Genomic DNA, 13,687 nt, shown 5'->3' on the forward strand with positions numbered 1-13,687 from the left:
CATATTGTAATCACACCGCCATACAGTAATCACCACACCGTCATACAGTAATCACTAAACCGCCATACAGTAATCACCACACCGCCATACAGTAATCACACCGCCATACAGTAATCACCACACCATCATACAGTAATCACTACACTGCCCTACAGTAATCACTACACCGCCATACAGTAATCACCACACCGTCATACAGTAATCACTACACCGCCATACAGTAATCACCACACCGCCATACAGTAATTACTACACTGCCATATTGTAATCACACCGCCATACAGTAATCACCACACCGTCATACAGTAATTACTACACTGCCATATTGTAATCACACCGCCATACAGTAATCACCACACCGTCATACTGTAATCACCACACAGCAATCCCCACACCGCCATACAGTAATTACTACACTGCCATATTGTAATCACACCGCCATACAGTAACCCCACACCACCATACAGTAATTACTACACTGCCATATTGTAATCACACCGCCATACAGTAATCACTACACCGCCATATAGTAATCACCACACCGTCATATAGTAATCACCACACCACCACACAGTAATCAGTATAACAGAAGCACCAGACTGATTCATGAGGAACAGTTTAACATATTTTATTGTAATCCACCATGTTTATTTTATAGATGTTATGAATTCATTGCTTTATTTTATAGTATTAAAATAATTAGTTCAAAAGAGAGCCAGTAACAGGAGACACACTGAGGCTCTTTCAGTTGTGGTCGCAAAGTGGCGATTGTACGTACATTGTAAGTGAATTGTGATGGCGATCACATCAAGGAATTAGTCGCAATGCGAATAACATAAAGACAGCACTAGGGGTGGGGAACAGGGAGTGGTTGAGTAAATGTAGGTGTGTCATTGCCATTCAGACGCCATTTTCTGTTTGTACATAAATTAGCAGTTGCGATCTTACTTGTTACTGGAGAGCCCTCAGAACCCTAGGAGAGCAGCTCATCCTGCGCATCTTCAGAGGCAAGACTCTCCAACATGACCTGATTTGCGATGATGGTACCGATATATCAGCAATTATACGCTGCAGGATGGAAATGATGCAACAGCACTGGGCGTCCCTATGCTCAGGTTAGATTGTGCCCATATTAGCTTATAATCGCAATTGCAGATGGCAAGATATCAATGGCAGCAGCAAGAACTGCACCTGAATGAGCCACACTATGCTGACTGATGTTTATTTTTTGAATAAAATATTCTCAATAGCAAATAAAGTACCACCTGAGTAACTCCACTTACTCATGTCATGGGAATGGCCTCTCACCTGTGTGACTTCTCTCATGTTTAATAAGATCTGATTTGTGTGCAAAACATTTCCCACACTCAGTACATAGAAATGGCCTCTCACCTGTGTGACTTCTCTGATGTGTAACAAGATTTGATTGCTGTGTAAAACATTTCTCACACTCAGGGCATGGAAATGGCTTCTCACCTGTGTGACTTCTCTGATGTGAAACAAGATCGGATTTCTGTACAAAACATTTCTCACACTCAGTACATGGAAATGGCTTCTCACCTGTGTGACTTTTCTGATGTTTAACAAGATATGATTTATCGCTAAAACATTTCCCACACTCAGTACATGGAAATGGCTTCTCACCTGTGTGAATTCTCTGATGTGAAACAAGATCTGATTTCTGAACAAAACATTTCTCACACTCAGTACATGGAAATGGCGTCTCACCTGTGTGAATTCTCTGATGTGTAACAAGAGCTGATTTCTGTACAAAACATTTCCCACACTCAGAACACGGAAATACCCCCTCACCTGTGTGACTTCTCCTGTGTTTTACAAGATATGATTTCTCTCTAAAACATTTCCCACATTCAGAACATGGAAATATTTTCTCACCTGTGTGAATTCTCTGATGTCTACCAAGATGTGATTTCTGTGTAAAACATTTCCCACACTCAGAACATGGAAATGGCCTCTCACCTGTGTGACTTCTCTGATGTGTAACAAGATATGATTTCTGTATAAAACATTTCCCACACTCAGAACACAGAAATACTCCCTCACCTGTGTGACTTCTCCTGTGTCTTACAAGATCTGATTTGTGTGTAAAACATTTCCCACATTCAGAACATGGAAATGGCTTCTCACCTGTGTGACTTCTCTGATGTGTAACAAGATGTGATTTCTCTGTAAAACATTTCCCACACTCAGAACATGGAAATGGCTTCTCTCCTGGCTGATGGGTAACAGACTCTGTGTTCTGTGTAAAACATTTGGCATCTATAGTAGAGGGAAACACTGTATCTACTGTATGAGCTGTAACAGATGCATCAGAGTTATCAGGAGCACATTCCCCATGATCAGAGGGATCAGGTGACATATCTGTACGGTGATGTGCCGGATGTATAAATGGGGTAAGTGAGATTTCTTCTGTAAAGTCTTGGGTGATGTTTTTATCTTCTATTTCACCATCTGGAGATAAAACAAGAGGAACCTCTGAGACATTCCAGGTGCTACATCCATCTGCTGGAAATAAAATACATATATAGTAATATAAATATTTACCCACAAGTTTAATTGTTCAATAAAGACTATGGTGAAATGTCCCCAAATTGCCATCACAGGGGCATATGTTGGGAGTAATAATTAAATGATTAACTACCATCAATATACAGATATCAATAGATATAAATACATATGAACTATCCTACACACCAGCCGGTCTCCCAATTCTTGTTTTCATGGTACTGCGATTTTTTTGTTTGCTTCAGTGGAATTAGCCAGGAGCATCGCAAATTCTGAAATGGTGCCCGGCGGTCAGGCTGATTCCCAGCAGACACCAGGACGGGAGGAAGATCTTTTCCAGGCAGTAAACATCAGAAATCCCTGGCCATGGTTTACAAGTATGACCCACCCATCCTACATCATCAATTACATCACTCCTGACCAATAGACATGCTACACATACCCCAGGTAGCAGGGGGGAGAAGAGGGGAACAGAGGTTGAGCCATTCTGTGTACTGGACTGGAGGCGAGAGGTTGACCTTTCCCTGTTCTGGAGAAATGTTGGGAGAACCTGGATGGGAAAGGACTGGAACCTCCACAGCGGTGGGTAAAGCTGGGGTACCCCAGGAGTGAGATCCAGTGAGTACCTTAGGGAACCAACATGCAGGTGGATATAAAGCAGCTGTAAACAGTTCCAACAGAACAATGACCCTGGGTAAGACTGGACAGATCTGAGGTAACTGCCAATGAAGGTTGAGGACTTTGTAGGGTCTGCTATGGTAAATTCCTGGCATGTTGGTAAATTCTCAACTCTGTATTAATATAGATGTGGATTTATTAGTTGCAGTAGTGATATTTAATGGTTTTTACTCTCCTCCTTACCTGTGTGATCACCGAGCTCAAGGGATCTAGGAAAACCTATGGACCAAGAGTCTAACATCTGGTATCTTCACAATATACACTCATGTGCCAGAAAGAAAAGGAGAAACCAACCTAGGTTGAAAGGGCGCTAGTGGGGTGTGTTTCCAAATTGATGAAAGCAGCTGCCTAAATTAGGTGAGTCCCACCTAAAAAATAGATACATACAAAAAGCAATGGAAACAGCACTAAAACAGATGGATTGTCTATTAATTCATGAATAATACACTGTAAACATGATGCTTCTAGTCACCATATATATGTATACCACATCACGCCTATTCCAAATATTTCTCATAGGACGAAGCAAATTTTGCAGGTGGACAATAGTAGTTTCTTAGGGCTGACGGCACAGTCCCAGGAATGGTACATCTCACTTCCAACGCTGGAGGAGTGGCAGTCCCAAATTAAATAAAGTTCAAAAATGGGGAGTCCTCACCAGAATTGTGGTGGCTTTAGGAGAGTCCAATCCTTTAGATAGAAATCAGTCCAGCAATTGTTGCTTTGCAGGTCCAATGATGGTTCAGGCGATGATCACTCTTTTCTTCTCCGCATTGAGACAGAGGAACTGGTATAATCACACCTGACTGTAGGAGGGATTGCAGAACCTGTTGCAGAATTAGAGCCTTTTGGGGGTCTGAGGGAAGATCCATGCAAAAGAACTGCATGTGAGGGGGGGTGTCTCTTGAATGAGACTGTGTACCAGTGAGAGACCACTTCTTGCACCCAGTCGCCCGAAGTGGTCAGAGTCCAGACATGCACAAAGTGAAGAAGTCCGCTTCCCACGATGGGGTCCCCCAGGAAGAGGCCCGCCCCTTTAGGCTGCGGGCTTGACAGTTTTTGCTGAAGGTTGACATGCTGCTCAGGGTTGCTTGGCCTTGGGCTTAGCGGTGGATGTGTGTCTGGGAAAGGCCTGTCCTTTAGCTTTGCCTTGAGGATGAAAGGTATGAAAATTAGAATTCCTAGCATGTGGAGCCGGTGTGGACGGTAGAATAGTAGTCTTAGCTGCAGCCAATGTCCAATTCAGCCCCAAATAACATGTCACCAGTAAAAGGGAGAAATTCCAAGGTTTTTTTGGGATCAAGGCCAGGCTTCCAGGTACAGAGCCAGAGAACGGACCGTGCCACTATAGCGGTGGTAGATGCCTTAGTTGCCAATACTCCGGCATCTGAAGAGGCCTCATGTATGTAAGCAGTTGCTTACATAAGAGCCAAGTAAACATGCAATCCTCAGATATATCTGAGGATAATTCCTCCTAAAGGGGCTGTTACCAGGAACCAATGGCTTTAGCAGCCTGGTAAGTAGCTACGGTTGGTCTATTTACAGCACCCATGAGAAAAAAAATAAGATTTTAAACCTACCGGTAAATCTATTTCTCCTAGTCCGTAGAGGATGCTGGGGACTCCATAAGGACCATGGGGTATAGACAGGCTCCGCAGGAGACATGGGCACCTATAAAGAACTTTCAGTATGGGTGTGCACTGGCTCCTCCCTCTATGCCCCTCCTCCAGACCTCAGTTAGAGAAACTGTGCCCAGAGGAGATGGACAATACAAGGAAAGGATTTTGTAAATCTAAGGGCAAGATTCATACCAGCCCACACCAATCATACCATATAACCTGGAATACACATAACCAGTTAACAGTATGAACAAACAACAGCATCGGTCCAAGACCGATTCAAACTGTAACATAACCCTTATGTAAGCAATAACTATATACAAGTCTTGCAGATTTTTAGCACTGGGACGGGCGCCCAGCATCCTCTACGGACTAGGAGAAATAGATTTACCGGTAGGTTTAAAATCTTATTTTCGCTTACGTCCTAGAAGATGCTGGGGACTCCGTAAGGACCATGGGGTTTATACCAAAGCTCCCAATCGGGCGGGAGAGTGCGGATGACTCTGCAACACCGACTGAGTAAATGCTAGGTCCTCATCAGCCAGGGTATCAAACTTGTAGAATTTAGCAAAAGTGTTCGAACCCGACCAAGTCGCTGCTCGGCAAAGATGTAATGCCGAGACGCCCCGGGCAGCCGCCCAAGAAGAGCCCACCTTCCTAGTGGAATGGGCCTTTACTGAATGTGGTAACGGCAATCCAGCCGTACATACACCTGCTGAATCGTGTTACAGATCCAGCGAGCAATAATCTGCTTCGAAGCAGGCGCGCCAATCTTGTTGGCTGCGTACAGGACAAACAGAGCCTCTGTTATCCTAATTTTAGCCGTCCTGGCTACATAAATCTTTAAGGCCCTGACTACATCCAGGCACATGGAATCCTCCACGTCACTTGTAGCCACAGGCACCACTATAGGTTGGTTCATATGGAATGAAGACACCACCTTAGGTAAAAATTGAGGACGAGTCCTCAATTCCGCTCTATCAACATGAAAAATCAAGAAGGGGCTCTTGTGAGACAAGGCCGCCAATTCTGACACACGCCTTGCAGATGCCAAGGCCAATAACATGACTACCTTCCAGGTGAGAAATTTCAACTCAACCATTTTAAGGGGTTTAAACCAGTGTGATTTTAGGAACTGCAACACCATGTTCAGGTCCCATGGTGCCACAAAAGGAGGCTGGATGTGCAGCACTCCCTTTACAAACATCTGGACTTCTGGAAGAGAAGCCAATTCCTTCTGAAAAAATATCGACAGGACCGAAATCTGTACCTTGACAGAGCCTAACTTCAGGCCCATATCCACTCCTGTCTGTAGGAAGTGGAGAAAACGACCCAGATGGAAATCTTCCGTAGAAGCATTCTTGGTTTCACACCAAGAGACATATTTCCGCCAGATACGGTGATAATGTTTCGCCATCACCTCCTTCTCAGCTAGGATCCGTCAAACGTAACCGCGGTAAGTCTTGGAACAGGCAGGGCCCCTGCTGCAACAGGTCCTTCCTTTGAGGAAGAGGCCAAGGATCTTCTGTGAGCATCTCCTGAAGATCCGAGTACCAGGCCCTTCGAGGCCAATCTGGAACAATGAGTATTGTCTGTACTCTTTTTTTGTCTTATGATTCTCAACACCTTTGTGATGAGAGGAAGAGGAGGAAACACGTAGACCGATTGGAACACCCATGGCGTTACCAGAGCGTCTACTGCTATTGCCCGACGGTCCCGGGACCTGGCACAATACCTCCGAAGCTTCTTGTCGAGGCGTGACGCCATCATGTCTATTTGAGGAACTCCCTAAAGACCCGTTATCTCTGCAAAGACTTCCTGATGAAGTCCCCACTCTCCTGGATGGAGATCGTGTCTGCTGAGGAAGTCTGCTTCCCAGTTGTCCACACCCGGAATGAAGACTGCTGACAGAGCGCTTACGTGATTTTCCGCCCAGCGAAGAATCCTGGTGGCTTCTGCAATCGCGACTCTGCTCCTTGTCCCGCCTTGGCGGTTCACATGAGCCACTGCTGTGACATTGTCTGATTGATACAGCACCGGTAAGTTGCGAAGAAGACTCCCCGCTTGTCGAAGGCCGTTGTATATGGCCCTTAATTTCAACACGTTGATGTGCAGGCAGGACTCCTGGCTTGACCATAGTCCTTGAAAATTTCTTCCTTGGGTGACTGCTCCCCATCCTCGGAGGCTCACGTCCGTGGTTACCAGAACCCAGTCCTGAATGCCGAATCTGCGACCCTCTAGAAGGTGAGCACTTTGCAGCCACCATAGAAGAGACACCCTGGTCCTGAGGGATAGTGTTATCTTTTCATGAAATTGTAGATGGGACCCGGACCATTTGTCCAGAAGGTCCCACTGAAACGTCCTCGCATGGAACCTGCCGAAGGGAATGGCCTCGTAGGCTGCCACCATTTTTCCCAGAACTCGAGTGCATTGATGAACTGACACTCTTTTTGGCTTTAGCAGGTCTCTGACCATGTTCTGGAGGTCCTGGGCTTTTTCCAACGGGAGAAAAACCTTCTTTCGTTCCGTGTCCAGTATCATACTTAGGAACGCTAGTCGAGTTGTTGGAACCAACTGTGACTTTGGTAGATTGAGAATCCAACCGTGTTGCTGGAGCACTCTCAGAGAGAGTGACACGTTCTTCAGTAACTGATCTTTTGATCTCACCTTTATCAGGAGATCGTCCAAGTATGGGATAATTGTGACTCCTTGCTTGTGTAGGATCACCATCATTTCCGCCATTATCTTGGTGAAAATCCTCGGGGCCGTGGAAACCCCAAACGGCAACGTCTGAAACTGGTAATGACAATCCTGTACCGCAAATCTCAGGTACTCCTGATGAGAGGGATATATTGGGACATGAAGGCAAGCATCCTTTATGTCCAGGGACACCATAAAATCACCCCCCCCCCCCTCCAGGCTGGCTATTACTGCTCGGAGCGATTCCATCTTGAATTTGAATCTTTTCAAGTACAGGTTTAGGGATTTTAGATTTAAAATGGGTCTGACCGAACAATCCAGCTTCGGGACCACAAAGAGGGTCGAATAGTACCCTTTTCCCTGTTGGCTCAGGGGAACCCTGATAATTACTTGCTGTTGACACAGCGTTTGAATTGCAGCTAACACTACATCCCGCTCTGGGATAGAAGCTGGTAAGGCCGACTTGAAAAATCGGCGTGGGGGCACCTCTTCGAATTCCAGTTTGTATTCTTGGGAAACTATATCCAATGCCCAAGGATCCACGTCTGACCAAACACAGACTTGGCTGAAGAGACGAAGGCGTGCCCCCACTGGTGCGGACTCCCGCAGGGGAGCCCCAGCGTCATGCGGTGGGTTTTGTAGAAGCCAGGGAGGACTTCTGTTCCTGGGCACCAGCCGAAGCAGGTGTTCTCTTTCCTCTACCCTTACCTCTGGCAAGGAAGGAGGATTCCCGACCTCTTCTGGACTTTTGCGACCGAAAGGACTGCATCAGATATTGTGGAGTTTTCTTTTGCTGTTGGGGAATAAAAGCTAAAAAGGTAGATTTACCTGCGGTAGCTGTGGAAACCAGGTCCGCGAGCCCATCCCCAAACAACACGCCACCTTTATAGGGTAAAACCTCCATATGCTTTTTTTTTGAGTCCGCATCACCCGTCCATTGGCGGGTACATAAGGATCGTCTCGCTGAAATAGCCATCGCATTGGCTCTGGAACCCAGCAATCCAATGTCCCTTTGCGCGTCTCTCATATATAAGACTGCGTCTTTAATATGGGCTAGAGTTAACAAAATAGTATCCCTATCTAGGGTATCAAGGTCAGCCGACAGGGTATCTGTCTAAGCTGCAACTGCGCTACATACCCATGCCGACGCAATTGCCGGTCTGAGCAAAGCACCAGTATGTGTATAAATAGACTTTAATGTAGTCTCCTGCCTGCGGTCCGCAGGATCCTTGAGGGCCGCTGTGTCTGGAGACGGCAGAGCCACCTTCTTGGACAGGCGTGTTAAAGCCTTGTCCACAGTGGGAGAGGATTCCCAAGTACCCTGTCCTGTGTAGGGAAAGGGTATGCCATATTAATTCTTTTGGGAATCTGCAGTCTCTTATCTGGAGTCTCCCACGCCTTTTCAAATAACTCGTTAAGCTCATGAGATGGGGGAAAATGTATTATCTGTTTCTTTCCCTTAAACATGTGCACCCTCGTGTCGGGAACAGAGGGTTCATCAGTGATATGCAACACATCTCTTATTGCAATAATAATACACTGAATGCTTTTTGTCACCCTAGGGTGCAATCTAGCTTCATCATAGTCGACACTGGAATCAGAGTCCATGTCAGTATCTGTGTCCACAATTTGTGACAAGGGACACTTTTGAGACCCCGACGGGCCCTGTGAGTCGGTCCAATCCGAGGATTGACCCCCTGATGCCTCCCTGGATTCAGCTTTATCTAGCCTCTTATGTAAAGATGCCACACTTGCATTCAACATATGCCACATATCCATCCATTCCTGAGTCGGCACTACCAACGGGGACACACCACTCATCTGCTCCACCTCCTCCTTGGATGAGCCTTCAGCTTCAGACATGCCGACACGCACGTACCGACACCCCCCCACACACACAGGGATATAACTATAAGGGGACAATTCCCCAATCAGGCCCTTTGGAGAGACAGAGTAAGAGTATGCCAGCACACACCCAGCGCCAAACTGACACTGGAATAACCCAGACAGCGCTTTTATATATTTATAATATATCTATTCCCACTCACTGCACCTGTAATGTGCCCCCCTCCTCTTTTTTCAGCCCTCTGATGCTTCAGCAGGGGAGAGTCCGGGGAGCCAGCGTTTTCTCTGCAGCTTCTGTGGAGAAAATGGCGCTGGTTAGTGCTGAGGGATCCAGCGGCGGGCTTCGGTCCCGCTTAAATTTTTAATAAAAATGGCTGAGTATCCTCTATTTGCTGCCTCCGCAGTCTAATATGTTCCTTTTTGCCCAAAACGAGGTTTATTGCTGCCTAGGGCGCCCCCCCTGCGCCCTGCACCCATCAGTGCTGTGTGTGTGTTCTGTGTGCGCACTTACATCAGGATTATCTGAAGTCTTCTTTTCTTCTTATACTCACCCGGCTTCTATCTTCCGGCTGAGCGAGGAGGACGGCGGCGCGGCTCCGGAACTAACCCCAGGGTGAGACCTGTGTTCCGATTCCCTCTGGAGCTAATGGTGTCCAGTAGCCTAAGAAGCAGAGCCTATCATTTAAGTAGGTCTGCTTCTCTCTACTCAGTCCCACGATGCAGGGAGCCTGTTGCCAGCAGTGCTCCCTGAAAATAAAAAACCTAACAAAAGTCTTTTTCCACAGAAAACTCAGGAGAGCTCCCCTGTAGTGCACCCAGTCTCCTCTGGGCACAGGATCTAACTGAGGTCTGGAGGAGGGGCATAGAGGGAGGAGCCAGTGCACACCCATACTAAAAGTTCTTTATAGGTGCCCAATGTCTCCTGCGGGGCCCGTCTATAACCAATGGTCCTTACAGAGTCCCCAGCATCCTCTAGGACGTAAGAGAAAATAGATTAAAGGCAATTTTCAATGTGTCTATCAGTGGGCTCTTTCAGTGAGTAAAGAGTAGAATGGACATCTCAACTAGACATGCAATATGCGAATCTACTGGAGGAGGAGTCACCCACTTAGCACAACCCTCAGTGGAAATAGGGTGACGGGAGGTTAACCATTTGGACACAGGAAACTACTTACCTGGAGTTTTCCAGGGTTCCAGTCTAATTTCCACAAGATGATCTGAAATTCATATTTAACCTATTGTCACTTAGGAACATCCGATTTCTTAGCAAATGGCTCAGGTTCAACCTCGGTGAGTTGAAGGATGTGTCTAATAGCCGCCATTAAAGGAGCCACCTCCACCGTGTTGGAAGAATCCTCTGCAGGAGTCAGTGACAGACTGTGTATCTTCCCCTCATTAGAGTCTGATATAGCAGTGGACTGTGATGAAGGAGTCATAGTAGTGGACCTAGTGGAAGGTTTAGTCCCAGGTAATATCTTGTGTAACACTAGGGTTAGCCATAGAGACAATATTAGATGGTGCTAACATGGGGGGGTCCCATAGGTGGCGCTAGCCGATCCACTAAGGTACCCAGGAACTGAGAGAAAGAAAGAAGCCCATGGGGGCTCTTGCGTAGGTGCTGGAGATGTGGACTGGCCAAGAGGAGCATAGCAGTTCACACAGAGCCCATCCTGTACTACATCCTGTGCAGATAACCATGCAGAGCACACTCTACATGACAGGAATACTGTGGGGTCAGGCTGTTTGAGACATTTAGCTTTGTAGCTGCAATGATAAAGGAGTCGCCACACACGCAATAGTACACAAACAAGGGTGTGGTAGCCTAAAACAGTCCTGTTACCAGGTGTTTCAGCAGTGCTGCTGCACTAAAACAGTATGTGACAACGTACAGTAGCACTGCTGAAACACCTGGTAACAGGACACAGATATATATATATTTTACAGAGCTGAAATGAGAAACTCAGACAGCAGAAACCAGCACAAGTCACATACAATGCAGGAATATACAATAAAATAACTGCTATGAGCACTGTATCAACTACTCGGCGGTTAGGATAATAGTGATGTAAAAACCTGGCTCCATGGAGATATTATTACAGGGGGACTGAACAGAGCGTTCCCAGTGACCTGGCTTGCTTTCTGGGATGGATGCCCGAGTCTCTGAGGTGAGAGGGTGAGAGGAAACAGCTAAATGGTGGGAAATCTGTGTGGGACTGGTGCTGCAAGCTGGGGGAGGGGCTACAGGCTGGCACTCCCTCCCCTGTGCTGGCGTCCCAACCACTGGTACTGAGGGGACCATGTAATGGTAAACCTGTGCCCCTATATGCACTGGTGGTATAGTGCAGTCCCTGGTCTGTGCCAGTGTCCACAGCCAGCGCCGGTGTCCATCTCCTGGGTTGTGGAGAAGACCATGATTGAGATGCAGGTCCCGGTGATCCAGGCCCTCTTACCTGCTGCCCCGATGGCCAGCCACGCAGTCCAGGGGTTGCCCAGCAGCAGCGGTGCTAGTCGCTAGGAGTGGCCCCCGCCGCTAGTACCCATCTTGGCAGAGGACATGCAGGAGTCTTGGCGCTGGTGGGGAGTGTCGGAGCCTGTATGCTAGAGTCTAACAGACATCCAGTGCTGACAGGCTCAGTGTAAAAAATGAGGGGAAAAACACATGAACAGGATTTTAATACCTACCGGTAAATCCTTTTCTCCTAGTCTGTAGAGGATGCTGGGGTCCACTTCAGTACCATGGGGTATAGACGGTTCTGCAGGAGCCATGGGCACTTTAATACTTTTTCAGAGTGTGAACTGGCTCCTCCCTCTATGCCCCTCCTCCAGACCTCAGTATAGGAACTGTGCCCAGGGAGACGGACATTTAAACTAATGGTGAGATTCACACCAGCTCATACCTCAACCATGCCGCACAACATGGCATTCGACAGAACACATGCCAACAGGCATGAACAATTGCAGCAACATGCTGAACTTAACCGTAACACAACATCTGTGTAACTACAAAACTAACAACTGCAGGTAAAGTACGCACTGGGTTGGGTGCCGAGCATCCTCCACGGACCAGGAGAAAAGGATTTACCGGTAGATATTAAAATCCTGTTTTCTCATATGTCCTAGAGGATGCTGGGGTCCACTTCAGTACCATGAGGTTATACCAAAGCTGCTTTTAAGCAGTGAAGGTGTCAGTAGCCACTGGCACCACAATAGGTTGGTTCATATGGAAAGACGAAACCACCTTTGGAAAAAATTTCTGACGCATTCTCAACTCTGCCCTGTCTTTATGGAAGATCAGGTAAGGGCCCTTGTGAGACAAGGCCCCCAACTCAGACACCCACCTTGCGGATGCCACGTCCAACAGCATGACCACTTTCCAAGTGAGAAGCTTCAATTCCACCTCCTGTAGAGGTTCAAACCAATCTGATTGAAGGAATTGCAACACCACATTATGGTCCCATGATGCCACCGGAGGCACAAATGGAGGTTGGATGTGCAGCACCCCTTTCACAAACGTCTGAACTTCTGAAAGGGAGGCCAATTGTTTTTGAAAGAAAACAGATAAGGCCAAAATCTGGACCTTGATTGAACTCCATTTTAGGCCCACATCCACACCCGCCTGCAGAAAATGGAGAAAACGTCCCAACTGAACTCTTCCGTAGGAGCCTTCTTGGATTCACACCAAGACACATACTTTCCGTAGGAGCCTTCTTGGATTCACACCAAGACACATACTTTCTCCAAATACGGTGGTAATGTCTAGACCAGTGATTTTCAACCTTTTTAAACTCGTGGCACACTAATCAAGATTTTAAAATTGCCAAGGCACACCATCAGTTTTTTTAATCAAATATAATACAAATAATAATAAATATAGACATATATTTAATATACGTTGATATTTTGTTATTATTTCTCTTAAAATTAGTAGAAATAAATAGGATTTACTTACATAAGAATATCAGTGGAAAACCTGTGCTTGGTGATGTCTCATGATGTCTCTTGTCCGAGGACGGATGGTTGACAAGCATACCCTCAACACACCAGCTGCCCCTTACCAGCTCCCCCTTAGTAATTCCTCACACCAGCTCCCACCTTACCAGCTCCCCCCTTAGTAATTCCTCACACCAGCTCCCCCCTTACCAGCTCCCCCCTTAGTAATTCCTCACACCAGCTCCCCCCTTAGTAATTCCACACACCAGCTCCCCCCTTACCAGCTCCCCCCTTAGTAATTCCACACACATGCCCCCCCTTAGTAATTCCTCACACCAGCTCCCCCTTAGTAATTCCACACACCAGCTCCCCCCTTAGTAATTCTCACA

The 13,687-nt window shown here is 46.8% G+C and overlaps 1 protein-coding gene across 1 annotated transcript in view; it reads right to left on the reverse strand.

Annotated features, from left to right (window-relative positions):
- Window positions 1-13,687, reverse strand: part of LOC135056555 (uncharacterized) — a 637,874-nt gene that overhangs the window by 72,657 nt on the left and 551,530 nt on the right. Inside the window, exon 7 of the mRNA XM_063961888.1 lies at window positions 1,309-2,526. Coding sequence (XP_063817958.1) covers window positions 1,309-2,526 — 1,218 coding nt within the window. The remainder of the gene's footprint in view (window positions 1-1,308; window positions 2,527-13,687) is intronic.

The sequence above is a fragment of the Pseudophryne corroboree genome, chromosome 3, assembly GCF_028390025.1.
Source record: "Pseudophryne corroboree isolate aPseCor3 chromosome 3, aPseCor3.hap2, whole genome shotgun sequence".
NCBI lineage: Eukaryota > Metazoa > Chordata > Amphibia > Anura > Myobatrachidae > Pseudophryne > Pseudophryne corroboree.